Below are 25,903 nucleotides of genomic sequence, written 5' to 3'. Positions count from 1 at the left end.
TTCAGCTTTTAATAATTTGTAAGAATACGTCTATATGATTATCACTTAGTCATTTCATAGTCTCCTCCTTCACGTAAGTCAGTGCCTTGAGCCCGTTCCTAATTCCTGTTCCCCCAGTTTCTTACTTGTTGTGGTCAAGTCTGCCTCCTCAGACCGGGCCGCCCTTGCAGTTTGCGAGTCTGCGGTGCCGCTGTGCCAGCCGCGCTCACTCTTGTGGTGGTCACCGCCATCCGGCTCCGGGATGTGCTCGTCTTGGGCTGAGGCTCATGGCCAGACAGCAGCCCTGGCGCCCACCCTGGCACTCAGCGAGTGGGGAGCGTCTCCCCCCGTGTTGGCGGGCCCATCTCTGGTCTCTCAGTTTCTCTTTGGTGTGATTCATCTGATTTCCGTGCACGACAACTGTGGAGACTCTGAGTGAGTCAGTGTGAGCGCCGAGGCGGCGAGTCCGGTGACCTTTCTGTAGTTGGAGCTTCTCCTGTCTCCACACGCGGTCTCTCGCATCATTAAAAGTCTCCCCTCGAAAGTGTCCTGGTGGCTCTTGCTGGTACTCAGACTTTCTGTCTTTGCATCCCCCGTGCATTCCACGTAGATGACAATGAAGACCAAGCAGCGCATGCTGACGGAGGACTGGGAGCTCTTTAAGCAGAGGCGGTTCATCGAAGAGCAGGTGCGTGTGGGTGGGAGGGCGTTGTCGGAGTGAAGCTGTTCGCTGCAGAGCAAAGGGCTGCGGAGCCCACCTTGCACGTCTTGCTCGGCAGACCTGTTTGCAGGCTGGTTCTCCTTTCCGCTTCCTCGTCTCTGTACTCCTCCAGGGACACAGTGTTTATGGAGTGGCTCTCCCGGCCCACAGCCTCCCCGTGTCCCCACGGGCTCCTCCTGGGTGGGTGCTGCGTCTCCGGATTCCCTTCCAGGGGCGACGCACAGTGAGGACCCAGGGCCAGGCCGGGTCCAATCCTCGTGTGCCAGGACTGTGCTGTCTCGCGGCTGCTGCCCTCCCGGCTCGCCCCTTCCTGCCGCAGGCTCTCCCCGCCCTGCCCGCCACCTTGGCGGCACTCCCCGGCCCGGCATGCTGGTCTTGGGGCCATTACTTCACCAGGAGACTTGCCCGCTCGGCCCGGTGCCTGCGCCGGTGTCTGCTGGCTGCTCTCGCAGTGAAAGCCCTTGGCCTCCGCTCCCCTCCCGCCCGTGGTCCCTTCTGGGCAGCGCGGGTAGACAGGGCACCTGTGCTCTGCACTCAGCGCGTGGCCTGCGTCAGACGGGCGCCACCCATGCCTGTGCCCAAGCTGGTCCGTGGGCCCCTTTTCTGAAACACAGAGGCATGCCTGCCCCGGCGGGAGGTGAGGCGCTGCCTCCTCGGTGGCCCCCAGGCCCACTGCTTCTCCAGGCACGGCTGGTGCGCTCTGCAGCGGCCTTGCTCCCCCTGCCGGCACCACGTGTGCTGCCTGGCCAGCTGCCATCCTGCCCCGTGTGGACAGTGTCTGCGTAGCCTGGGGGCTCAGGGCGGTGCTCGGCGCTCCTGCTGGCCTGGGCTCCCCGTGCCCGGACAGCGGCGTCCACGCTGCCTCCTGCACCGTGCTCAGGCCTGGCGCACCCCGGCGGCCTCCCCACCTCCCCGGCAGGGCTGCTGAGCTCCTGTACCTTGTGGTTTCCCCTGAAGTTTGGTTTCTCGCTTCTTTCTTCGTCCAGAATCTAAGCTCCTGGGGGCAGTGATTATCTCCTGGGGGCTGCGAGTCCCCAGCCCACCGGAGGGCCAGGGCAAGGGCTGGGTGTCCCCCATGAGGGCGTCACAGGGTGTGTGCTGCTGAGGCGCCTGGTGGACTCAGCCCCCTGACCTCTGTCCGGGCCTCTCCCTGCCTGCACCACACACTGCTCGTCTGCCCCCCTTCCCAGCCCTGGCCCTCCTGAGGAAGCTGCGGGCAGCAGGTCTCTGAGTGGGACGTGCACAGCATCAGAATCACCGAAAAATACAGCCATGTCATGATGAAGGTCTTGCAAAATTAACCTGTTGGCTCATGATTTCCTCCAGTTCACGAAAAAGAAAGCCGTCGCTGGCGAGAACAGCTTCACGGACACCATGCGGCACGTGCTGTCGTCGCGGCTGAGCGTGCCCGACTGCCCCAACTGCAACTACCGGCGGAGGTGAGCGCGCGCAGGACCCCGGGCACTGCCCGGCCTGCTGGCCCCGCGCTGACCCCCTCACCCCCCGCAGGTGTGCTTGTGACGACTGCAGCCTCTCCCACATCCTCACCTGCGGCATCATGGACCCCCCGGTCACGGGCGACATCCACATTCACCAGCTGCCCCTTCCGGTGGACGCGGCTCCCGACTGCCTGTCTGAGATACGGCCGCCCGGTGTGTCGTCAGCCAGCTCAGGGTCGGCGTCCAGCTCTCCCATCACCGTTCAGCAACATCCCAGACTCATCCTCACAGACAATGGCTCTGCACCAACGTTGTAAGTCATGACTTTGTCGTGAGGTTTCTCATGACAACTCATCCGATTCCAAGATGCAGACCCAATGACGTCTGCAGAAGTATGGGCAGCGTTAAGGGTGCTTTTCAAGAAGAAGGACCCTTCATTTTTTAAAATCGCTTTTAACACATGGATGCAGTAAGCCCAAGCATGGACGCTGTTTCGTGAGCTGCCGGATGCAGTGAGGCAGGCGCGCATCGGTCTGCGGGGAGCATCTCCCATGCTGGCCTGGCCTGCACCCATCCTCCTCATCCTCAGCTGGCGTCCACGCTTGCTCCGTATCCTGCTGGGAGCTCAGATAGTCACTTTAGCAAGCGACTGAGAGGTTCTGTCCGTGTTCCCACATCAACCGCAAGACGTTTTGTGCGAGCAAGGGGTCACCAGTTCACAGGGTGGGAATCAAGCCCCATCCAACTCCTGGATGGGCCGTTCCCTTGGTGGGTGTTTATTTAAGAGATTAAACATATTCTCCGCGTGTCATGGTGCCCGTGTGGGTCAGGAGCCTGGGGGAGGGACGGTCGCCCCGACTTTGCTTCCCGTGTTCCTTGGGATTCTCGCCTCCCGACCTGGATTTCATGCGGTGGCCCCGAGGCTCTCCTTTGGAGTCCCTCAGTTCTCCGTGTGGCTTTGATCTCGGACGCTGAGCTCTGCGGCTGCTCTCACTGAGCCCTGTGCTCCCTCGGAGCCTGTGCAGGGCAGAGGGCCGTCACAGCCAGGCGTGAGCTGGCTCAGGACGAAGCGGCTGCAGCCAAGCACCAGTCGTCAGGGCAGAGCCCAGGCTGGCAGAGTGCCGCCTGCTCCCGGGTCTTAGTGGCTGACGCCAGCCGTGGGCACGCACGCTGCGGGCGGGGCGGAGCCAGGACCACGCGAGGCACTGCGGGCACCTGGCCGCCCGCACCGTGGGGTCTGTGTCTTCCCACAGACACGGCCATTCCAGACCCTCCTGGCTCTGGGCCATGCATGTCCTTTTCCTGCTGCTGCTCCGAGCGTGAGATGGACGTGCGGCATTTCCGTGGCGGGGCTGCAGGGCTGCCTGGACGCCTGAGTCTGGAGTCGCCAGGCCGCAGGCAGCGTGTGGGTCTGTTACTTCACTCGGCTCCCCCGGGGTGGTATGGGTGCCACGCAGGGCAGTGCCTGTGTCCGCAGGTTGTGGGGGCACCGGAGCCAGGCGTTCCCAGCAGCTGGCCTGCCCGTACTTGCTGTAGCAGCTCCAGGTGACCGCGCACGATGCTCCTTGGACTCAGTTCTCCCAGAAGTGGGATGAAGCTGAGTCTGGCTGTTCTGGACCATCTGCCCTGAAGCCCAAAGGGCTCCAGTTCTTAGGCTTTCTCCTTCCGGACGGTTGAGGCTCACGGTGGATGCGGAGGCATGATGGTGTAGGCCCACGGGGCGTCGCTTACCGTCAGGCCTTGAGCCACGTACCCCGAGCTGGGCGCTTCGTGCCATCTCTTCTCAGGCACCAGAAAGCCTTACGTTTGAAGTGGTCTTCACAGCCTTGAAGTCACATTACTTTGTTTTTGTAGATATTCCATTTGCCTATCACTTGGATGTCTTGTTAAAGCTGCTAACTATGACTTTGGAACGGACTTGCCTACAGCTGGCCTTGTCACATAAGTGCTTTTATTGTTTTGTTCAGCTGGCTACCTCTGAAATTTTGGTGGTTATAAAAACAAACACTGAAGACCTAAGGTTGGTTTCTGTACCCCTTTAATTATAATAAAAAATAGCATTTGTTTGAAAATGACAGAGAGAGAGAACAGTTGTACACCAGGGCGCTTCAAGTTGATCTATTGAAATTTTGTGGTTTCCTTAATGTTTCTCCGTTTGGAGTTTTGTTTTCCGTTCTTCTGGACAGAACGAGTGGTCCTCTTCGGGCATTTTCCTCCTGGTCCAGGTTACCGGGAGCCCCTGAGACGCATGCGTGGGGCCCAGTGTCACGCTCCTGTGCGTGAGCGTGGCTCTCCTGGGTGGGCAGTGCACGGTCCTTAGCGGCCACGGCCCCGCGGTGACATCTCTGCGCATCTCAGTTGCAGTGACGATGAAGACGTCGCCCCGCTGTCGGCCAAGTTTGCTGACATCTACCCCCTGAGTAACTACGAGGACGCCGAGGTGGTAGCCAGCATGAACGGCGTCCATGGCGAGCTGAACGGCGGCGGGGAGAACCTGGCCCTGAAGGACGAGGTACATGCCCAGCCTCCGCATCACGACGATGAGTCACCCCAGATGGTGTCCGGGGTTTGAGCGTTCTGTGTTATTCTGGTTTAAAAAGCATAAGTTACAAGTGACTATCTTTGTGACTGTCTTTAAAGTCCCCTCAGGTAAGCAGTACCAGCAGCAGTTCCTCGGAAGCTGACGACGAGGAGGCAGACGGCGAGAGTAGTGGGGAACCCCCGGGAGCCCCGAAGGAGGACACGGCTCTGGGGAGCGGGAGCCCCAGGAAAGAGGAAAGTAAAGTGGACAGTCCACCCCCGTCTTACCCAGCTCAGCAGGTACAGCTTTATTTCCTTGAACTTGGTTTTGCCCACGCTGTCTTCTCTGTGTCTGGTTTCTCTCGACATGAGTGCTACTGAACACAAAAGTACGTTCCTGTGAAAAGCTTGTGAAGGTCAGACTGGTGAGAACCGAGACCGCTCTGCCAGACGGTCATCTTTTCTCTTAGAGACTCAGGCAGCTCCTAAAGGAAGAGCACGTGAGGGCCAAGGCCCATTAAACCATTGTAGGTGGTGCGGTCTACAGGGGAGGGGACACTGGAAGGGATGCCCTGGGCCCTCTGCCCCCACTTCCTCCCCTCGCCCTGGTCCAGGACCTGCTCACCCCAGCCCCCGGTCCCCCCAGCCCCTGCTCACCCCCAAGCCCGTGATCACCCCAACCCTTCCTTACCCCCAGCCCCCGGTCCCCCCCAGCGCCTGCTCACCCCAGGCCCTGTGCACCCCCAGCCCCTCCTCACCCCTAGCCCCCGTCCCCCACAGTGCTTGCACACCCCAGCCCCTGTGCACCCCCAGCCCCTGCTCACCCCCAGCCCCTGTGCACCTACAGCCCCTCCTCACCCCAGCCCCGGTCCCCCAGCGCCTGCTCACCCCAGTCCCTGTGCACCCCCAGCCCGTGATCACCCCCAGGCCCTCCTCACCCCCAGCCCCCATCCCGCATCCCCCACAGTGCTTGCTCACCCCAGCCCCTGTGCACCCCCAGCCCCTGCTCACCCCAGCCCCTGCACACCCCCAGCCCCCGGTCCCCCCCAGCGCCTGCTCACCCCCAGCCTGTGATCACCGTTGATTTATGCAGGTACGCACACTCTTCTCTACTGACGAGAAAGGCCTACCCTGACACACTGCCCTTTCCCCGCCCGGCGGCGTGTCCTGCCAGCTTGGTGGAGCGCGCTCCCTCACGCTCTGCTGCTGCCCTCTGTGTCCAGCTGTGGAGACAGGTCCTGGTTGTGCTGTGCTTTGTTTTCAGTCTGCTGGTGGATACTTGTGTTTGCCTCCCTTTACTTTCCCATCGTAAACTCTCCAGTGAGTGGCCTCACGTGTCTGACGTTTCACACGTAGGCGGTTTTGTCCCCAGGAGGGTCACCAGCAGTGGCTTTCCCCAGTCCGAGCGTGGTGGTCTCCCCTGCTGTCACAGGGGAGAGCTTTGAAGTCTTGCCAGTCTAATAGGTGAGAAATGGTAGCTCTGTGAGGTTTCCGTTTTTATTTCACTTTTTATGGGCAAAGTTAAGCTTTCTGTCATAGATATTTAAGGGCTGTGTGGGCTGTTTCCTTTTCTATCTAGTGTTTGGGTTTAAGAGTTCTTTAAACAAGTCCTTTATCAAGTATGTGATCCACAAATATTTTCTTTTGGTCTGTGATACGTCTTATTAGTTTTTTTTTTTCAGTGTTTTTGAAAAGCAAAAGTTACTGATTTTGATGCATTCCAGTTTATCAGCTTTTTCTTTTATGAATCATGCTTTTGATGGCATATCCAAAAAACTTTTACCTAATACAAAACTATTTTGCTGTGAAAGGTTTGTAATTTTAGCTCTTGCTCAGGTCTGTGGTCCACTCAGCTCAGTTTTGCTAGTGGTCTACAGCGAGGGTCGTTTGATACCCAGCTGGCACAGCGCCTGTGTCAGAAAGACCACCGTCCCCGCTGCATCGCAGGGGTCGCTGGTTGCAAACCAGCTGGTGGCTGAGGGCCCACGGCCATGCCCGGCGTCCTGCCCTGTGGCCTCCGCACCCAGAAACCTGTGCTCTGCTCGACTGTCGCTGGATTGTAAGTTTGGAAATCAGGCAGGATCTGCCTTTCTCTTTTTGGGCCTCTTTCAAAATTGCTGAAGCTGTTCAGAGTCCTTTGCATTTCCATATGTGTTTTTTCCAGGTGGGAAAGTGAAAGTGGTTCAGTTTGTCCGACTCTTTGCGACCTCATGGACTATACAGTCCAGAATACTGGAGTGGGTAGCTGTTCCCTCTCCGGGGGATCTTCCCAGCCCAGGGATGGAACCCAGGTCTCCTGCATTGCAGGCAGATTCTTTACCAGCCGAGCCACTAGGGAACCCTGGGTTGGAATGTTAAGTTTTTTAGAATTAATTTTTATTAGAGTATAGTTGTTTTGTAATGTTGTGTTCGCTTCACATACATTTTATTTTACTGTTTTTGGGTAGGGGCCACACCTCATGGCTTATAGGATCTTAGTTCCTGACCAGGTATTGAGCCTGGGCCATGGCAGTGAAAGTGCTGAGTCCTCACCACTGGACCGCCGGGACTCCCCCATGTGCATTCAGGGACCACTGGTTACCTTCTGCAAAACACCTGTGGAGTTTAATGGAGGTTGCATTGAATTCTTGAGTATTTGATAGAGTTCATCACCAAAACCCTCTGGACCTGATCTTCTATTTGTGGGATGATGAGAATCAATTTTGGGAAAACAGACTTATGAACATTGCACGTGCTATTTCTTTCCATTTGTTTAGGTCATCTTTAATTTCTTTCTGTAATTTTTAAAAATTTCTAGTCCGTGTTTCTTAAGTTTATTAAGATTTTAGATGTTTTTTGATTGTATAGTAAAGGTATTTTCTAATTTTGGTTTCTTTCTCTTTCTTTAACATTCATTCTTTGGCTGAGCTGGGTTTAGGGCGGCACATGGGGTCTCCCATCCTCCTTGCGGCGTGAGGACTCTTAGTTGCGGCATGTGAGATCTAGTGCCCTGACCAGGGTTGGAACTCGGGGGCCCCCTGCATCGGGAGCACGAAATCTTAGCCACCAGACCACCAGGGAAGTCCCTGGTTTCGATTTACAATTGATTGTTGGTAATACATAGAAATACAGTCAATTCTTATGTATTGATTTTGAATTCTGCAGCTTTGCTAATAAACTTATTTGTCCTAGAGTGGTTGAGGTTTTGTGGGTTTGTTTTGGGGGTTTTTTTGGTAGATTACTTTTGGGTTTTATACATACAAAATCGTGTTGTCTGTGAGTGAACAAGTTTTCCTTCTTCCTTTACAGCCCGGATTCTTTTAATTTCCTACTCTTGCTTTATTGAGCTAGCTAGAACCTCTAGTACAGCATTGAATCGAAGTGGTGCAAGCAGACAACTTTGCCTGTTCCAGGCGTGGGGGGACAGCGTTGAATCTTTAACCAGTAAAATACGATGGTAGCTGTCGGTTTTCCTTAGACGTCCTTTGTCAGCTAAGGAAGCTATGTCCTACTCCTTGGTTTGGTTTTTTTTTTTTTTTGAGAATTTTATCGTGAATATTCATTGGGTTTAAGATGCCTGTTCTGCATCTCTTGAGATGTCCCTGTGGCTTTCATCCTTTGTTCTGTTACCAAGTTGTATCTCATCAAGGAATTTTGAACCAATCTTGTGTTCCTGGGATAAATCCCACCTGGTCATGACCTATAGTCTTTTTTTTTTTTAATACATGTTGCTTGACTGGTTTGCTAATGTCTTGTTAGGATTTCTATATCTATGTTAATGAAGGATATTGGTCTGTTGTCTATGATGTCTTTGAAACTCAGCATTAAAAAAACTTAAGATCGTAGCATCCAGTCCCATCGCTTCATGGCAAATAGAAGGGGAAAAAGTGAAAGCAATGACAGATTTTTATTTTCCTGGGCTCCAAAATCACTGCAGATGGTGACTGCAGCCATGAAATTAAAAGATGCAAAGAGTCAGACACGACTTAGCTACGGAACAACAGCAGCAGCAGCAGTGATGTCTTTGCCTCAGAGACTGAGCTGAGGAGTGTGTGTTCCACCTGTATTTTCTGAAGGAATTCGTCTGAGATTGATATTTCTTAAATATTTGATGGAATTCACCAGTGAAATCCCGTGGACCTGATCTTTTTAATTAAAATTTCGTTTACTTGATACAGGTCTGTTCAGATTTTTTATTTCTTCTTGGATTGAGTTTAATGATTTGTGTCTTTTTAGGAATTTATCCATTTCATCTAAGTTGTCTAATTTGATGTCTCATGGTTGTTTATTATCTCTTTTTAGTTTTGTGGAGTCTGTAGCAATGTTAATTCCTGATTTGGGTAATTTTATTTACTACTTTTTAACTCCCTCAGTCACTCTGGCTATATTTTTGTAAATCAGTTTTTTTTTTTTTTTTTTTTTTTTTTTGTTTCATTGATTTCTGTTCTGATCTCCATTATTTTTTTATATATTCTTGGGGTTAATTTTTTCTATTCCTAGCTTCTTAAATCTAAGGCTGAGATTACTGATTTTAGAGCTTCCAAATTTATTAAGACTTGTTTTATGGCCTAACATGTGATCTAACCTAGATGTGCACTTGAAAATTGTGTTCTGCCCCTCTTAGGTGAAATGTCCTGTAAATGAAACCGGTCAGATTGATAGCGTTATTCAAGTCTTCTGTATCCTAACTGATTTTTTATCTAATTCTAAAAATTACTGAGAGAGACATATTGAGGTCTTCTGTTATAACTTTTGGATTATCTATTTCCTTTTTCAAATCTGCCAGGTTTTGATTCATGCGTTTTGGGACAGTGTTGTGGAATGTGTATCCATGTAATTATTGTTCTGCCTCCCTAATATATTGGCCCTTTTGTCACTGTGAAGTATCTCCCTGCTGTTATTTCTTGTCTTAGACTGTTCTCTCTAACATTAATATAGCCATTCCAGCTGTTTTCAGGTTGCTATGTGTATGTTTTATAAATTTTTGTCCTTTTAATTTTAGCTTCTTTGTGTCTTTTTCTTCCAGCCTTTGAGCTGGATCTTATGTGTGTATCCTGCCCCTCGGTCCCCGCCTCTTGTTGGGAGCGCCCCATTCACGTCTAACACAGCTGCTGGCGGTGCTCCCGTCTGCCGCTGTGCCGGTTGTTTCTGCGCCTCGTGTTCTTCTACCTCTGTCTCTACTTCCTTTTTTCATATCAAACAGAATTTTAGTGTACCAGTTTTAATTCTGCTATTGATTCTTGAATTATGTTATTTTTGTTTTGTTTTTTAGTTAGTTTTTAAAGGGTGTGGGGAGTTGGGGATAGGAAGATCCCTGGGCAGGAAAGCTAGACCCCTTCTGTTCTTAAGTAGAAGTTCTAGCAGGTTTGCATGAATAAACGCTTCTCAATATGTTTTTTTCGTTTGGTTGATTTCCAGAGCCTCAAAACGATTGCCTTTGACAATTGTGTTCAGTTTTGCACTTGTTTTGAGGGAGAAGAGTCACCGACTGCTTCATTCCACCTTAGCTGGAAGTCCTGTCTCTGGTGCACTTTGAAGAACCTCTGTGTAGCCATCCGTTAAGCAGTGTGAGCCCAGCGGAGCATGGCACCAGTGGTCTCCTTGTCCTTGGTCCCAGCTCCCTCTCTCCACTCTGCCATCTTGCAGTCTCCGCGGCCCTGCTCACACAGGCGCGGGATGCAGACGGGTGAGGCTGCCGCCCCGGCAGGCACCCAGCCGGGGTGAGGTGCGCACGCCTTGTCTCTCCAGGCCTCTTCAGTCCCAGTCCTGGGGGCCCTCGTTCAGCTCGCAAGGAGGGACCCGTCTACCCGGGGTGTCAGGACGGGCCCCGCTGCCTTTGTATTTGCTGTGTGGCTGACTCGCATTCAATCCATATCGTTCTTTGTTTCCCTAAATACTCAGTACTCACTTACTAAATACTCTTTTTTTTTTTCTTTCCCTTTAGGCAGAACAAGCTCCAAACACTTGTGAATGTCATGTTTGTAAACAAGAAGCGTCTGGATTAACGCCTTCAGCAATGGCCGCTGGTGCCCTGCCTCCCGGCCACCAGTTTCTGAGCCCCGAGAAGCCTGCGCACCCTGCGCTGCACCTGTACCCCCACATCCACGGGCACGTGCCCTTGCACGCCGTCCCACACCTGCCTCGCCCTCTCATCCACCCCACCTTGTACACAGCGCCCCCCTTCACACACAGTAAGGTGAGTGGGCAGACAGGGCCGGGGCGCTCACGCACCACTCAGACCTCTAGATCGTGTTTAAACAGACAGACCCGTAAAGTGACGGCTGTGTGGGGCAGCAGCCACGCTCATGGGAGGGTCTGCGAACGTTTCCTTTTACTGTAATATTGTGACCTCCTGGAGTTTTGAACCTTTACATTTGTAAAAACAGTCGTGGACGTCATAGTTCGTTCCTTGGGAATTGACCAGGATGTGAAGAGGTTTTCATGTGGTACTGGCGTAATGGGTTGAGCTGGGGACCACAGGGCCTCTGCCCACCCAGAGAGCAGCCCAGTTCTCCAGCTTTTCGGGGCCTGGCGGTGGCGGGTAACACAGCTTGAACGTAACGTGAGTCCTCTAACACTGGCCAGGCTCCGCAGGGTCTTAAATGACAGTCCTCTTAAAGGACTGTTATGTAGAAAGGCACAAGCTTGAAGGAGGGGGCCCTGGGCACCGTGCAGCAGAGGCTCGCCAGCAGGTGAGTGGGGGGCCGGGGGCAGTCAGGCGGGCCTGGCAAGACGGGTGACGGCTGGGAAGGGCGGCACGCGCTGCCTCCCGTCAGAGCCTGAGGCGCGTGCTGCGCCCTAGACGTCGCAGTGCAATCGTTAGGTTTGTCTCGTTCTTCGTACCTTAGATAGCTTTGCCTCACTAGCTGTTTTGAACTTACTTTTATTGATTCGGGTCATAAATTTTAATTTTTCATCAGTTATTCTGGCTAATGTTATTAGCTCTAATCAGTCAAAAATAGAACTCTCCCCAGACTCTACTCATAGACAGTGATTCTCTAGTGTTCGAAAGGGAGCATGTGGCGTGAGAGGGACTTCCTCAGGCCGCACATCACCCCTCACTGGGGTTTGCTGTTTGTCTGCTGGGGAGGGTGCCGGGTGATAATTGTTGGTTTATTAGAGAGCATCCTCAGTTTGTTATGTTCTGTGATGATAAGTGCTTGGTAACCACTCAAATTTAGGCTTAAATTTTATTAGGTTGACTGTTGCTTCCCCGATAGCTCAGTTAGTAAAGAATCCGCCTGCAATGCAGGAGACGCCAGTTCAGTGCCTGGATCGGGAAGATCCCCTCGAGAGGGGATAGGCTACCCACTCCAGTACTCTTGGGCATCCCTCATGGCTCAGCTGGTAAAGAATCCACCTGCAGTGTGGGAGACCTGGGTTCAGTCCCTGGGTTGGAAAGATCCCCTGGCAAAGGGAAAGGCTACCCACACCAGTATTCTGGCCTGGAGAATTCCATGGACTCTATAGTTCATGGGGTCGCGAAGAGTCAGACACGACTGAGCGGCTTTCTCTCTCTGACTCATTGCTCAGTTCAAACACTTAATGACACCTTTGTTAATCGGGTCGTTCTAAGTAGCATATTCATGTTTACATTCAAGGCCAGGCTATTTGGACGGTCCTCCCAATCCTTCACCCTTTTCCTCAGGTGAGCATATGAGTTTGGAAGCTGTTTGCTCCTTGTTCTTACCTAAATAGAGCTCCATTTCCTAGTCCTAGGGAACCACCTGGAGAAGAGGGTGTAGAATGTTCTCTCATATGTTCATGCTGGTAGAAATTATTCAAGAATTAATTCCTAAAAATCTTCAAGTGAAATAGTGAAATTTATTATTCCCACTCTAGTTAAAACTGAGTTTTCCCCTGGATCTTGGCCTTTTCTCAGGGTGTTACCAGCAGTGTATAGAAGGATAAAGGAGGGGAAGCATCATCTGGGTCGCAGTCTGTCTCTGTTACCACTGAACTGTAATCCAATAGGTGGATGAGAAAGATTCATGGGTTGAAGAAACTGCAGAGGAGCAGCTGTGAGGCTGTGTTTTAGCCACTTACTGTTAGTGCCAAGATTATTCACTGACGCAATTAAAATATACACTAGCTGGGTGCCATTTTTATTTGGAAAAACGAGATGCATTTGACAGCATACTTGGTTTGTACCTGGTATAAAAATGTTTCTCTGCATAGTCTCACGTCGTCACTTACCAGGTTTTGCAAAGTTACTGTGTGTTCTTTGAGTTAGTCTGACTTAGTTGAGTGCTGTGGCGGCATCTGTACCTAAATGCACAGAGCGTGCCCAGCCCTACAGGAGCTGCTGGAGGAGGACCCAGCTGTAGTGGAAGGACATGGTTGTCCTCAGCTCCGTCAGAGCAGGTTTCTCAGCGAGATGCCTGCCCCACACAGGCAGGGGCGGCCCGAGTGTGGGCAGCCGTGCCCGCTGAGGCTCTGCTGACCCAGTCCTCTTCCTGCGGCATCAGGGCCTTTAGGGATTTCTGCTCTGGTTAGCTGTCGCCTTTAAGACTGTGTCACTCTAGTTGCAATCTTTAATTCATGCTTTTGCCATTGTGGATAAATAGTACCTAAAACGCTTGGAATGGGTACTGTTAAAATTTTATTTTCTTGAGATTAGAAAGACTTGAAAACTATTTCCATTTTCAGAAGTCTTCATTACCACTGATATGTTTGTAATTTGTATGTTGAGTAATGTTACTTAAAAATTAAAAGTACTTGCAGGAGGTAAATACAGTGATGAAATACTGAAGAAAAAAATTAAAACTAAGTGACAGGAAATTTAGTTTCCAAATATTTGGGCGTTCTCTAGCTGTCTCTCTGTTGCTGGTTTCTACTTCAGCTCCGTTCTATCTGAGCGCGCACTGTTTCTGGTCTTTCGGGGTTGCCTTGTGGCCCAGGGTGTGGTCCGTCTTGGCAGATGCTCCGTGTTCCTCAGGACAGATGGTCTGCCGTTCTGTGTGCGGCAGGCAGCGGCTGGCTGGCGGTGTGGGGTCCAGGTGTGTTCTTGCTGGCCCCTGCTGCCCCTATGCCCTTGCTGCGGAGGGTGGTGGAGGTCTGCAGCTCACGGCGGACCTGCCTGCTCTGCGGCAGGCCTGGCAGGCTTGGCCTCACGCAGTTTGGTGCTCTTCTGTTAGATGCTTGTGTGCTGGGGGTTCTCATGTGTCCTTGGAGGGTTGCCCTTCAGTCACTAGGGAAGGCTTCTCGCTCTGAGGTCTGGTCTGCCCACTGAGGCTGCCTGGGTGATTTGCCACTGCTGCCCACAGCAGGTGTCTTGTCGACAGGCATCGTTGGATCCTGGGGCTTTGGGGGCTGGGGGAAGCTCTTGTTCTTTAATATATTCTGATGATCTCGGCATTTTCATTGGTGTATTTATTCCGTTCACTTTGATTTTTTTTTAATGTGTTTGGATGAATACCCATGTTTGTAACTATTTTCTATTTGTTGTCAGAGGCTTCCTTTTCTGCTTTCTGTACTCTCACTTGAACGTTTTCTGATTCATTTTATTTCCTCTTAGCGTATCAATCACACCTCTTTTTCCGTTTTAACGGTTGTGTTAGAAAGCACCTTCTGACTGAGCTAGGGCCGCTTCCAGCGCTGCTCCTCCACTGTGTGCAGTTGAGCTGCTTATAACAGATTGTTCCCAGTTCCTGCTTCCGGTCCCTTGTGACTTGCAGGCATCATTTTCATTTATCCAATATTAATCACCCGGTACATTGTTGCTATTATTACTGCAAAGTTTTTTTTTTTAAGATCAATTAACAGAAAGATAAGAGATTTTATTTTCCTGATGTTTATTCCTTTTCCATTGCTCTCTCTTCCTTTATGTAGATCCAAGTTTCTGACCTATATTATGTTCCTTCTTCCTGAAGAAAATCTTCTAACATTTCTTGCAGGGCAGGTCTGCTGGACGTGCATTCCCTCAGTGTTTCTTTGTCTGAGGAAGTCTTTATTTCTCCTTCACTTTTGAAGGATAATTTCGCTGGATACAGAATTCTAGGTTGGTGGTTTTTCTATTTTTTCCTTTGAACACTTAGAACCTGCTTAACCCCACTCTCTTCCTGCCTGTGCCGTTTAAGTGAGATGTCTTCTGTGACTGTGTCCCTTGCTCTGTAGGACAGGGTTTCTTCCCCTCAGCCCACCCCTAGGCTGCTACCAGGATTCTGGCTTTGGTTTCCTGCAGCTGGGATGTGCTGCACCCGGATAGGGTCTCGTGAAGGTCTTGCTGGTGCCCTCTGAGCCTCCTGGCCTGCTCTGGTGCCGGTCGAGAGTTGGGACGTCCTTGGCTGCCACTCCTCCAGGCCTCCTTCCTGTCTGCTCTGCTCCTGCAGACCCCAGCCCCGTGCGGAACATCTTTCGAGAGGGCCCCAGATTCTTGGACAGTCTGTTCTCTTCTTTTGTCATTGTTGGTGCTATTTTTTTGGAGGATTTTGTTTGTTTAAATTCTTATTTCTCTTCGCATCTCAGTTTGAAAAGTTTCTCTTGTCGTATCTTGAGGCTCGTCGATTCGCTTCTTGGCTGTGTTCAGTCTGCCGAGTCTTGGTTTTTCTTTCCACGTTTTTTATTTCTAGCATTTCTTTTTGACTCTTTCTTAGAATCTCTCTGCTCACAGTACCAATTTGTTCTTGAGTGCTGACCGCATTTCCTGTTAGAACCCGCACAGGAGAAGTTTCGGGTTGCCTGCCTGCCTCATGGTCTCCCTGTCCCCTGCTCTGCTGTCTCTTCCTGAACCTCTGACCAGACCTGCTTTTCATACCTGTGGTCCCTCCCAGCCTGATCATCTTCTGTTCTGAGAACTCCTTTCTGGATCACTCTTCCAGTTTGGTGGTTTTCCTGTTGTGTCTAACCTACTCCTTGAGTTTTTAACCCTACTTGTAATTCCTATTTCTAAGCTTTATTTTTCAAAAGCGTTAGAACCTCTCCACGTTCTCTTGTTCCTCGATCACCTGTTCTCTCATCTCTCCTTTCTGTGAGTGCGTCACACATAGTGACTCTGTTTGGATGAAGCTGTGAGGCTCTAACCCTTTTTATCGTGAGGTCATGCATGCTCAGCAGACCCTGAATGGGGGTGCTTCCTTGGGAGGGGACCCCACTTGCTGGCGTGGAGGTGCTGCTGGTGCGCTGGCCCCCGGACCCTCCAGCTCCCCTTGTCTCTGGCTCTGCTTCCTCCCGTGGGACAGCAGGGCCGTCCGCTCGTCTCTGTCACCGTGGTGCACACGCCCGCAGGGCGCCCGTCCCTTCTGCACCTCCGCTGGGGCCGGTGTTTCTTGCTGTGTTCTTACCAGTTCCTGTGAACGGTTTCCCTTGCTTTCTCTGTAGCTCAGCACCTGGTTACAGAGGTGTCCTGTGCCGTTTGTCTGGGATCTGGGACATGTCTCCCCTCAACGGACAAAACCCAAGGAGAGCGGGGGAGGACTCACCACCTGAGAGAGAAGAGCCCGCGGCCATGGCGCCTGCTCCTCCCCTGCCGCTGGCCTGGGGCTGTGCTCGAGGCCCCCAGCTTTAAGTGCTGTGTCCTTCCTGTCTGGAAGATGTGTCAAGAAGCAGTTGCCCCATTAGGACGGGGCTGGAGCGCAGGTGGAGCGCTGTCTCGGGCTCTCCACAGGAGCACAGGGGTGACCTGCAAACGGTCGGTGAGTTCAGTGCATTGAGGGAGCCTGGTGACGGGGCTCCCACACCGCTGTGGGCGTGCACACCCCTCACCCCCTCACTGGGTTCCTTGTGTGCAGCCACTGCGGACGTGGCTCGCAGAGTTACACGTGGAAAGAAGTATACATTCAGTTGGAGTTTGAGGAAGGAAAAGACTGCATGGGGAAGAGGGACATGAATTGATTGCCATTTGCAGGTCATGGTGGGACCTGCAACCTGTATTTATTTGAGTTCACTTCTTCTGAGCTGAGAAACAGCAGAAAGAAGGTGGTACTCTGTGGCAGGAGCACCGAGGGGCCTCTCAGGAGAAGCCCAGCGGGGAGTGACTGTCTCCCCTGCTTGCTGGGCACCCGGCGGCCCTTGCGTTCAGGCGCTGGGTGTTGGCAGCAGCTGCTGCCCACTGCTCCCCAGGCACCGGGCTCCATGCAGGGCAGGCTGGGTCTCACAGCTCTGCATAAATTCAGAAGTGTGCTTGGCTGAAGTCATCAGTTAGTGTGTCTGGGCTTCCAGTTAGAGCAGAATTGTGCTTCCTTGTGAATCAGTTTTGTCTCAAAGTAAAGAATGCATCAGAACTTCTGTGAATTACAGCCATGTGGATTTGTATAAAGATTAAACTCAGTGCTGTAATATAATAGCATTATCACACGTGCTTTAAATCGTTCATGTTTTTATGGTGGTGCCCCCAGAGGGTCTAGGTGACAGGTGCCCCCTCTCCCTGGGCGTGGGCGGGCCTCCTGTGCGGATGCCTTCACCCAGGTGCAGCTTGGTAGCTGCGGACCCCTGTGCCCCTTGGCCTCCACCACTGGACCTCCTGTTTTGCATAGATGGCCTTCTGAACCAGACATACAGCGTCACTAGTTTATGTCTCCAGTGTAACAGCTCCGTGGTTACAGTCCTTACTCCACTCAGCATTTGTTGAACAGCAGGCTGTGCCAGGCCCTGTGCTGCGTGCTAGATAAAGGAAAACAGTACCCCAAGCCCTTGCTTTCAGAAATCTCATCGTCTAAAGAGAAGACAAAAACCTGATCAAATTTGAAAACTCAAAACGCCATGGCGTACCTTGATAGAAATTGTAGACGCAGTGTAGACAAATGGCCCTGAGGGGAGACCCCGGCCCCAGAGCCTGTGGGTGGGCCTGCAGAGAGGTGACGCGGGGCAGAGCACTGATGGCTGAGCAGAAACCAGAGAGGCGTGGGTGGCATATGGTCCAGGCCTTGAGCGGATGCTCTCGGGGAGGCGGCGGCGCTCGCTGTCCCCGGGCTCTCGAGGGGCTTGCCAGCGTGCAGCGTGAGTCTGCGTCCTGAGCCGGCCGGCCCGACCACGGGCACAGGCTGGCTGTCCCACCTGCCGGGGCGGGCTCTGCGCGCCCCGGGGCCTCCAGCACTGAGGCCTCCCATTTGACCGGGCCTCGTGCTCCGTCCCTGCTCCGTGGAGACTGCCACCTGCTGAGAGTTTCCTTGTCCTTGCCCTTTGCCCCCGAGACTTCCTGCCAGGTCAGCAGGTCAGGCTCCCGCCGAGGTGCTGGGGGTCTGGTCTGCCCTACTTCCTCCGCTGTCAAGTCCCGAATCTGCTCCTGCCTCACCCTCCACCTTCATCTGCCCGAGCCCGTTGAGGGTCGGTGGTGTGCTAAGCTGCTCAGCTGCCCGAGTGGAAGGACCCCGGCCCCGGCCCCTGAGAGGGCAGCAGCACCTTGAACTGGGCTGGGGGGGGGCTGGCTTGTGTCTTGGGAGACCCCCCCCCTTAGCGCTCAGGAAACACTTGCTTCGGGCCAGGCGACACTGAATACTCCGTGCACAGTCTGGTTTAACGCTTACCACGTCCCCTGGAGGGGGGTGTTTCCAAATTACAGATGAGAAAACTAAAGCTCAAAAAGATTGAGTAATCTGCCTGAGGTCACACAGCTAGGAGAGGGCAAGCTGGCCCGTGAACCCCTTAGCCCGTGCAGCCCAGAGGCTGGGACCGGAGGAGAGTTCAGCCCAGCTCCGTCCCTGACGCGGCGCCCCCAGGAGCGGGGCCACAGACCCTCCCTTCCTCCCTGCCTGCCAGTGCTCTGCCTCGGCCCCCACCCCACCCCCACCCCACACCCCCGTACTAACAGCCCCGGGGCACCCTTGTCCTGCTGTTCCGCTCCTCTCCCAGAGCGCCGCAGGCCCACTTCTGCACCCCGCTGACCAGACCGCCTCACCCCGCTGCCTCAAGCCCTCTGCGCCCCCCAGCCCCCCGGGATAGAAGGCACACGGGCGTGTCTCTCTGTGGCCCCTCAGCCCGTCGGGTTCTCCCTTGTGCTTGGACGCCGGCCAGCCCTGTGCTCTGGCCTTTCCCTTCCCCACTCTGCCCGGCCTGGCCCTTGGGATTCTGCTCCTGGGGGTCCTCCCCAGTGCTCCCTTTCCCCGCCACTGCGGAGCTGAGCACACTCACTGCTCACATCCATGTCCCAGGGGGTATTCCCATGCACACCCGGGGGGGGCCGGGGTGGATGGCGTGTGCTGGTGTAAGCGAGATGCGGGGCGGCAGGTCCAGGCTCCAGGGGCCCCGCCCCCAGACACCTTCCATGATTGGAGGCAAGGCAGTTGCGCCACCAGTAGGTTGGAAGTGAGTCTTGAGTGCTGACGGGGAGAATCCTGGACTCGTGGGCTCGCTGGGGCGGGCCACTGCAGCCTGGGCGCTGTGGGGTGAGAGGAGGGCAGTGACGGCCTCTCCAGGGCGTGGCAGCTCGGCTGTGGCGGGAGGCTCACCCCAGGCCAGCAGGGTCGTGAGCTACAGTTAGGACGTTCTTAGGAGTAGACACCATGAGCCACACGGTGGGCCGAGCAGCAGCTTGAAGTCTGGGGACCAAGGGAAGACCGTGTGTCCAGAGGCCAGGTGAGCGGAAGCACAGGGCAGGCCACACCACGCGCGGGACTTGGTGCTACGTCGGGGTGGGGAGCCACCGGCCCAGCCTGAGCTCGGAGCGCCACGCTCACTCTCAAGTTCCACGAGCCCGCTCCAGCCGCGCCGAGGGAGGGGCGTCGGGCAGGGGCACGGCTGTGGGCTGGGGCCGCCCAGGTGTGCAGGGGGCAGCTGACGGCCAATCAGCCCAGAAACATGTGGGCAGGGCTCTCCTTCCACACCTGGGAGGGTGGGCTCAGCTCAGTGTCGAACCCATCTGTCCCCACACTTCTGCACTCTGCCCAGGTGTGAGGGAAAGGGCCAGAGCTGACCTCTTATCAGTGGCTCCACAGGGACTTTTGACTGGTGATTTGTAAAACGTCAGATGAGAGTGGGCCATCGGAGCAGACCTCGTGCAGATGGCCTCGTCTAAAGCGTGACTCAGGAGCGGCCCCTGGGCTGCCTCCGTGTGTGCGGTCAGCCCCTGAGCACCAGCTGCTCTTCCAGCCTGCGTCTGCTGCCCGTCACACGCGGCACCGGGTGTGATCAGGTGCGCCTTCCGTGAGGTGTGTTCCCTGCACGCCTGTTCACGGCACGCGTGCCCCCCAGGTTTCAATGATGACTTGTTTGTCTGTAGTTTAAATCCTTACGTAAACAGAATATTAATTTTGATATGTGATTAGAACATTTTTTTTTGTAGGCTTTACCACCAGCACCTGTTCAGAATCACACAAATAAACATCAGGTATTCAGTGCATCTCTTCAAGACCATATTTACCCGAGCTGCTTTGGGAGCACTCCAGAGTGGACTAGTTCTAAGTTTATAAGTCTTTGGGGATCAGAAGTGATGAATGATAAGAACTGGAACCCTGGCACTTACTTGCCAGATACAATTTCTGGTAAGGAACTCGTTAAACCTTCGTTGGAGTTTACAGAGACCTGAGCTGAGCCGATGCCACCTGTTGCCACAGCTCCCCAGCAGGTCCCAGGCCGCTCCTTCCCCTGGCTTCCACTGAGGGTGGCAGGCCCCCACCCCGTCAGGCTGCTGGTCAAGTCCCGCTGCACCGACAGAGCCGTGCAGGCACTGGGCTTGGCAGCTGGGAGCCTGTGGCCTCAGACATTGGGTCTCCCTGCCCCCGGGCTGCGGAGCGTCTGGGCTCCGGGGCGCGGTGGTCAGCTTAGGTTCCCTAGCAGTGGTGACCACCAGAGCTCGGCCCGGGCAGCGGGGTGCTGTGGCTTGAATGCTGTGACTTCCGTTCCTTCCTTTCCCCCTGCTCTGCCCCTACATGGGCCCTGTCCCTGCTAACAAGCACCTCCCCATGGCCACCTCAGCTGCTGAGGCTCCGGTGCCTTCCTGGCGGGACAGGGCGCAGATGAGGGCTGCCCGTCTGCCTCGTCTCTGTCGTCCATGTGAGGACGGCCCTGGGGGCCCCAGCCCAAGCCCTGCATGTGCTCGAACAGCAAGCTAGGCTTGATGTCTGGTCTGTGCTTGGAAAGGGTTTCTAGCTGTGTGACCTTGGGCGAGTTACTTAGCCTCTCTGGCCTCAGTTTCTTCATCTTTAGGTTAGACATTAGAGTGCTAAGCTCAGAAAGTGGTGTTAGACATTGAATAACTTTGGGAAAGCACCCAGCATAGGAACCGGCACGTAGTAGGTGCTCAGTCAGCGTTTCTTAGATGCAGACCAGCTGGCGAGCGTCGTCGCCGGGGACCGCTAACCCTGCAGCCCCCAGTGTTCGTAGTTCAGTCAGCAGCTGCTCTTTAGATTTGACCAAAGCCTGTGTCTTTTGGAAGCATTAATTTTCCCGTTCTTCTCTGAAGGGAGTGACTTATTAGGGCCAACACTCTCAGAAGCAAGACCTGAAGCTCCTCCGCCTCCATCTGGCAGTGAAACGGCTGCAGTTTCTGATAATAAAGAGAAAAAGGGTGCTGCGAAAAAGAAGTGTTTGTATAATTTCCAAGACGCTTTCATGGAAGCAAACAAGGTTGTGATGGCCACGTCGTCAGCCACGTCCTCCGTGTCCTGCACGGCCACCACGGTGCAGTCCAGCAGCAGCCAGTTCCGCGTGTCGTCCAGGAGGCCGCCTTCCCTAGGTAAGGCCGCCCGCTGGCCGGGCCCTGCTTCCCTAGGGGGCCCCGGGCTTGGCTGTTGCCCAGCGCCTCGGTGACTGCCTCCTCCTCGGCGTGCCCAGAGGCGTCAGTGTAAGTGACACCCACAAGTGCCCGGGCCCAGGGAGCGTGTCCTCTGGCCGTGACGAGAATGTTGCTGTCACGCTGACCCCTGGGGCTCTGCCACGCTGCGTGCCACCTTGGCGCTCTCCGCACCGTGTGCTGTGAGAGGAAGAGGGCACTGCTTTCAGAACACGGAGAGAGGGATTTTCAGTCGCCTTGAAGCAGGAGCCTTGTGCGGAGCGAGCCGACAGGGTACCAGCCCGCCTGAGGTGTTGCCCTGCCGCTGTGCGGGCCCCTGGTGCGGAGGTGGTGTCGCCGCCGCCCTGATCTGAGCCCAGGGCAGAGCGGGCTTGAAGGCGACGTCAGAGGCACACGGGAGCAGGACCAGGGAGGCCTCGTGAGCCAGAGTTAGGGCTGTGTGGGCATCGAGAGGAGTAAAGGAGGGGATGGCAGCACCCAGCCAACGTCTCAGGTCCTTCGGGGTCCTCAGGAAAGGGAGCTGGGGGTCGGGGGCTCTTAGGGTCAAAGCTCACTGCTGCCTCGGATACACAACCCATGCGAGCAGAGGCCGCTCCGCGCCCACCCAGAGACTGCCAGGGAGGCGTCCTCACGGGTTTCAGACGTGGGGTCTCTGTTTGGAGATGGCAGCAGTCCCACTGTCTGGGCGCCGTGCTCACGGGTTGGCTCCGCCGGCTCCTGCACGCAGACTGAGGTCGCCAGGCTGCCGGGAACTGGTGCCTTAGGTGCCCCTTGGGGTCAGTGGGAGGACCCTGCACCACCTTCACAGGACTCATGCCCCCAGCGTTTCTGAGTCCAGAATTGTGGACAGCTGGCCTCAGCTCAGGAGAGGTCAGAGTTGCGGAAGGAAGAAAGGAAGTTTAAAAGACCCTGGGCTGGGGGAGAAGCCGCCAGAGGCTGTGGGTGAGGCCTGGGTGGGCTGTGCCTGTGACGGTCCTCCGGGGGCGCTGCATCCGCAGCCGGGCTGCCGTGCTGGCTTCCCTGCCGAGACGCGTGTTCTCAGGAGCCCGGGCCACACGCCCAGGGCTGAGCAGCTGCCACCCCCACATCAAGCCACGGGCAGGTGTGTGTGGGAGAAAGTAAACGTAGCAAAGCAGTGGTGAGTCTCAGATCCAGACGAAGGGCAAGTTTTCTATAGAGTGGAACATTTTCGGACCAAAAGTTGGTTTTCAAAAAAAAGCAGCTGGCAGTGAGAGAAAGGCCGCAGGCAGTGACTCCAGCATCTCTGTCGCAGGTGACGTCTTTCACGGCATCAACAAGGAAGACCACAGGCACGGGGTGCCGGCAGCCCCCAGGAGCAGCCCCACGGGCCTGGCCCCGCTGCCCGCCCTTGCCCCCGCCGCCCTCTCAGCAGCCTCCACGCCTCACCTGGCCAACATCGCAGCTGTGTCCTTCCCCAAAACAGCTGCCTCCCCCGGCTTTGTGGAGTCGCTCAAGAGCTTCTGTCCTGCTCCCGTGGCCCCCCCGCCACCCACCACCGATGGCTCTGTCAGCGCGCCCCCCAGCGTCTGCAGGTGAGCCCCGCCTGGCGGGGAGGCTGGGGCAGTGCTCCCTGACCCCCCAGGACGTGAGGGCAGGCGCCTTGGGCGTTTGGTACATTAGGCTTCCCAGGTAGAACTGGTGGTAAAGAACCTGCCTGCCAGTGCAGCAGACCTGGGTTCCATCCCCGTGTCGGGAGGATCCCCAGGAGGAGGGCATGGCAGCCCACTCCAGTATTCTGGCCTGGAGAAGCCCATGGACAGAGGAGCCTGGTGGGCTGCAGTCCATGGGGTTAGGGAGAGTCGGACACGACCAAGTGACTTGGCATGCACGCAGGAGCACAGAATAATACGAGATGCTCGATAGGTTTAATGAAAGACTGTTTTCGTTCCCTTTGAACTTGCCACCCGCCCCCCCCCGCCGCCGCCCCCGACACACACACCTCCAGGAGGAAGCGGGGGTGAGGGGGAGGGACGCGTGTGGACCTGACGAGCCCCGCCAGGTGTGCCCCTCACGCCACGCCGCCTGCGGGGGCCCCTGCGGGGCAGGCCGCTGGCTGATGGGCCCTGCGCGGTTTTGCAGTGACCCTGATTGCGAAGGGCATCGCTGCGAGAACGGCGTGTACGACCCGCAGCAGGATGACGGGGACGAGAGCGCAGACGAGGACAGCTGCTCCGAACACAGCTCCAGCACCTCCACCTCCACCAACCAGAAGGAGGGCAAGTACTGCGACTGCTGCTACTGCGAGTTCTTCGGGCACGGCGGGGTGAGTGCCCGCGCCCGCGCCGCCCAGGCGCCTCGGGAGCGCCGGGGCTGCAGGGGCCCCGCTGCGGCCAGCTCAGGGTTGCCCGACGGGCGTTTGCAAACTGCGCATTCCAATGAGAATGGTAAAACACACAAACCACTCTGCGAGAATAATACACCAGGTTGAGTTCAGGGGATGGTTATGTGTGTGTGAAGCTTTATTTGCAGCACAGTTAGTAATAAAGTCAGGATCCTGTCTGAAATAGCAGTTCCACTTCCGGGTTGTACTTGTCCTACAGAAATAATGAAAGATACTTGCCCAGAGTTAGTTATGAGTATTTTATCTCTGTATTTTGCATTTGATTGTGGTGTTTAGAATGGCTGATGAAGTCAGACCTACTGCCGACCCAGGCGTGGGCACTGTTGAGTGTGCACACGTGGACGGCAGCCCCGCGGGGCTCTGTGTCACACATGTGCTGGGCTCGACGGCGCGGCCCGGTGAGACGTGCACACCACGCTGTGTCCGGGGCGGCCTGTCCCTCAGGGGCAGGTGTCGGGCACGCTGTCGGGGCGGGCAGTGGAGGAGCAGAGAGCGGGAGCCGTCTGTCGTCTTCTCCGGACGCACTTGGGTTTAGTAGTCGGTGAGAAACCTTTTCACCACTGGAAAGGAACCCTGCGAGTGGATGTGGAAAGAGAGTATAAACCCATTTATTGCCGTGAAAAGATAGTTAAGCTCCGTTACATCACAAGTGCATCAGCTGGTATGGATAATGGTTTCTTTTTAGTTTGGAAATAACCGTTGGGTGCATAGTTGCACGTCCTCCGCCAGGTTTTCCCTGAACCTATGGAGCTCGACAGGTCAATGCCAGGATACTGCCTTTGGGTAATTGGTGATGAAAGGCTTCTCTTTTTCTTGCCATTTTTTTCTTTTATTTGTTTTTCCTGACATACATGGGGTACTTAAGTAATAAGAAAAAATTCTTTTTTAACACTGTGGTCTGAAATCTGTCATATTTACAGTCATTAAAACTTGAGTTTAGTCATGTTTTCGTTTGTCTTAGCCTCCAGCCGCACCCACAAGTAGAAACTACGCGGAAATGAGGGAAAAGCTCCGTTTACGGCTGACCAAGAGGAAGGAAGAGCAGCCTAAGAAAGCGGACCAGCTCTCAGAACGGGAGAGTGTGGTCGACCATCGCAGGGTGGAGGACTTGCTGCAGTTCATAAACAGCTCGGAGACCAAGCCCGTGAGCAGTACGCGGGCCGCCAAGCGCGCTCGGCACAAGCAGAGGAAGGTAAACGGCGGGGCAGGCCTGGGGCCGCGCAGGCCCCCACGTTGCTCCCGGAGCCCCGGGGGCCTCCACCAGCCTGAACGGGAACCCCGTGTCCCCCCCCGAGCCATGGTCTCACCAGCCCCAGGTCCTTGTGCGACAGCGGGCCGGCCCCTCTGTCTGTTGACGGCACGTCTTGCCCAGGAAAGTTGAGACAGGAGCCCTTGGTTGTTGAGGGCAAGGGGGCACTGTGGGCTGGTGGAGACGGCGCATAAGGGGTCGTCTTTGCTCTGCGCTGGCACACCAGCGCCGTGCGTGAAGGGAGTGGCCCTTCCTGTAGTTGCCCTGCCTGCCCACTTCTCTCGAGGGCCTTCCCGGTGCCCGACTCCTCGAGCCCCTCAGCAGGTGGATGGGCTGTGCTCGTGGGGGGCTCATCAGGCTGCAGACTCTGACCGTGGGCTGAGTTGCTTTGGGAGGAGCTGACGCCCCTGTGAGGGATAAGGAGACCTGCCCACCCCGGGTTGGGCCACTTGTGTGGTGTTTGCTTCCATTTTCGCTCGCAGCGACTCGGAGGCGGTCGTGATTGCACGGTGTGGGTTTGCTGCTGGCGGCGTACCTCCCAGTCCTGAGACAGGCCTGGGTTGACCCCAGGTCTGATGAGGGCCTTGGAGGGACGGGCCTGCTCCTGACGCAAACCTGGTGTGGGAGGCATGTCCTCTGCCCTGCGGCGCTGCGGTGTCAGGGTCCCAGGGATCCACTTTCTGCTGGGTTCCCTGAAGCCTCCACTCAGGCAGGTGCTGTCTGGGCTGGCCCCGCCCCCGTCCTCTGTTCCTGCCGGTGGCCTGACTCCAGATGCGGCTGCAGGCCCTCCAGGCTCGGCGCAGGCTGCCCCCCGCGCCCACTCACCTGTGCATGTCCACCCGGCTCCTTGGTTTTCAGAATGACCCGGGTCGGGCGCGCTGTGGCTGCCTCGTTGCGGGGGCACGCGGTGCCCTTGGGGCCACTTGGGGGCGCTGTCGGTGCCGCCTCCAGAACGCCACCTCCCTGACAGAGGGAGCAAGGGTTTTGA

General features: G+C 55.2%; 2 protein-coding genes across 3 annotated transcripts in view; one reads left to right on the top strand and one right to left on the bottom strand.

Moving 5' to 3' along the window:
• The window catches only part of FAM193A (family with sequence similarity 193 member A), a 146,591-nt gene that overhangs the window by 102,929 nt on the left and 17,759 nt on the right, over window positions 1-25,903 (top strand). For both annotated transcript variants that reach the window (XM_070372824.1, XM_070372823.1), the window contains exons 8-18: window positions 590-667; window positions 2,027-2,139; window positions 2,210-2,452; window positions 4,498-4,651; window positions 4,780-4,959; window positions 10,583-10,834; window positions 19,856-20,054; window positions 20,975-21,247; window positions 22,578-22,857; window positions 23,405-23,588; window positions 24,628-24,858. In XM_070372824.1, the coding sequence (XP_070228925.1) occupies window positions 590-667; window positions 2,027-2,139; window positions 2,210-2,452; window positions 4,498-4,651; window positions 4,780-4,959; window positions 10,583-10,834; window positions 19,856-20,054; window positions 20,975-21,247; window positions 22,578-22,857; window positions 23,405-23,588; window positions 24,628-24,858 (2,187 nt within the window). The remainder of the gene's footprint in view (window positions 1-589; window positions 668-2,026; window positions 2,140-2,209; window positions 2,453-4,497; window positions 4,652-4,779; window positions 4,960-10,582; window positions 10,835-19,855; window positions 20,055-20,974; window positions 21,248-22,577; window positions 22,858-23,404; window positions 23,589-24,627; window positions 24,859-25,903) is intronic.
• TNIP2 (TNFAIP3 interacting protein 2) overlaps window positions 23,666-25,903 on the bottom strand; it is a 57,047-nt gene continuing 54,809 nt past the window's right edge. Inside the window, exon 6 of the mRNA XM_070372828.1 lies at window positions 23,666-24,239. Coding sequence (XP_070228929.1) covers window positions 24,198-24,239 — 42 coding nt within the window. The 3' untranslated portion in view covers window positions 23,666-24,197. The remainder of the gene's footprint in view (window positions 24,240-25,903) is intronic.

The sequence above is a fragment of the Bos mutus genome, chromosome 6 (assembly GCF_027580195.1).
Source record: "Bos mutus isolate GX-2022 chromosome 6, NWIPB_WYAK_1.1, whole genome shotgun sequence".
NCBI classification, from domain to species: Eukaryota; Metazoa; Chordata; class Mammalia; order Artiodactyla; family Bovidae; genus Bos; species Bos mutus.
This window is presented reverse-complemented; position numbering and strand designations above follow the sequence as displayed.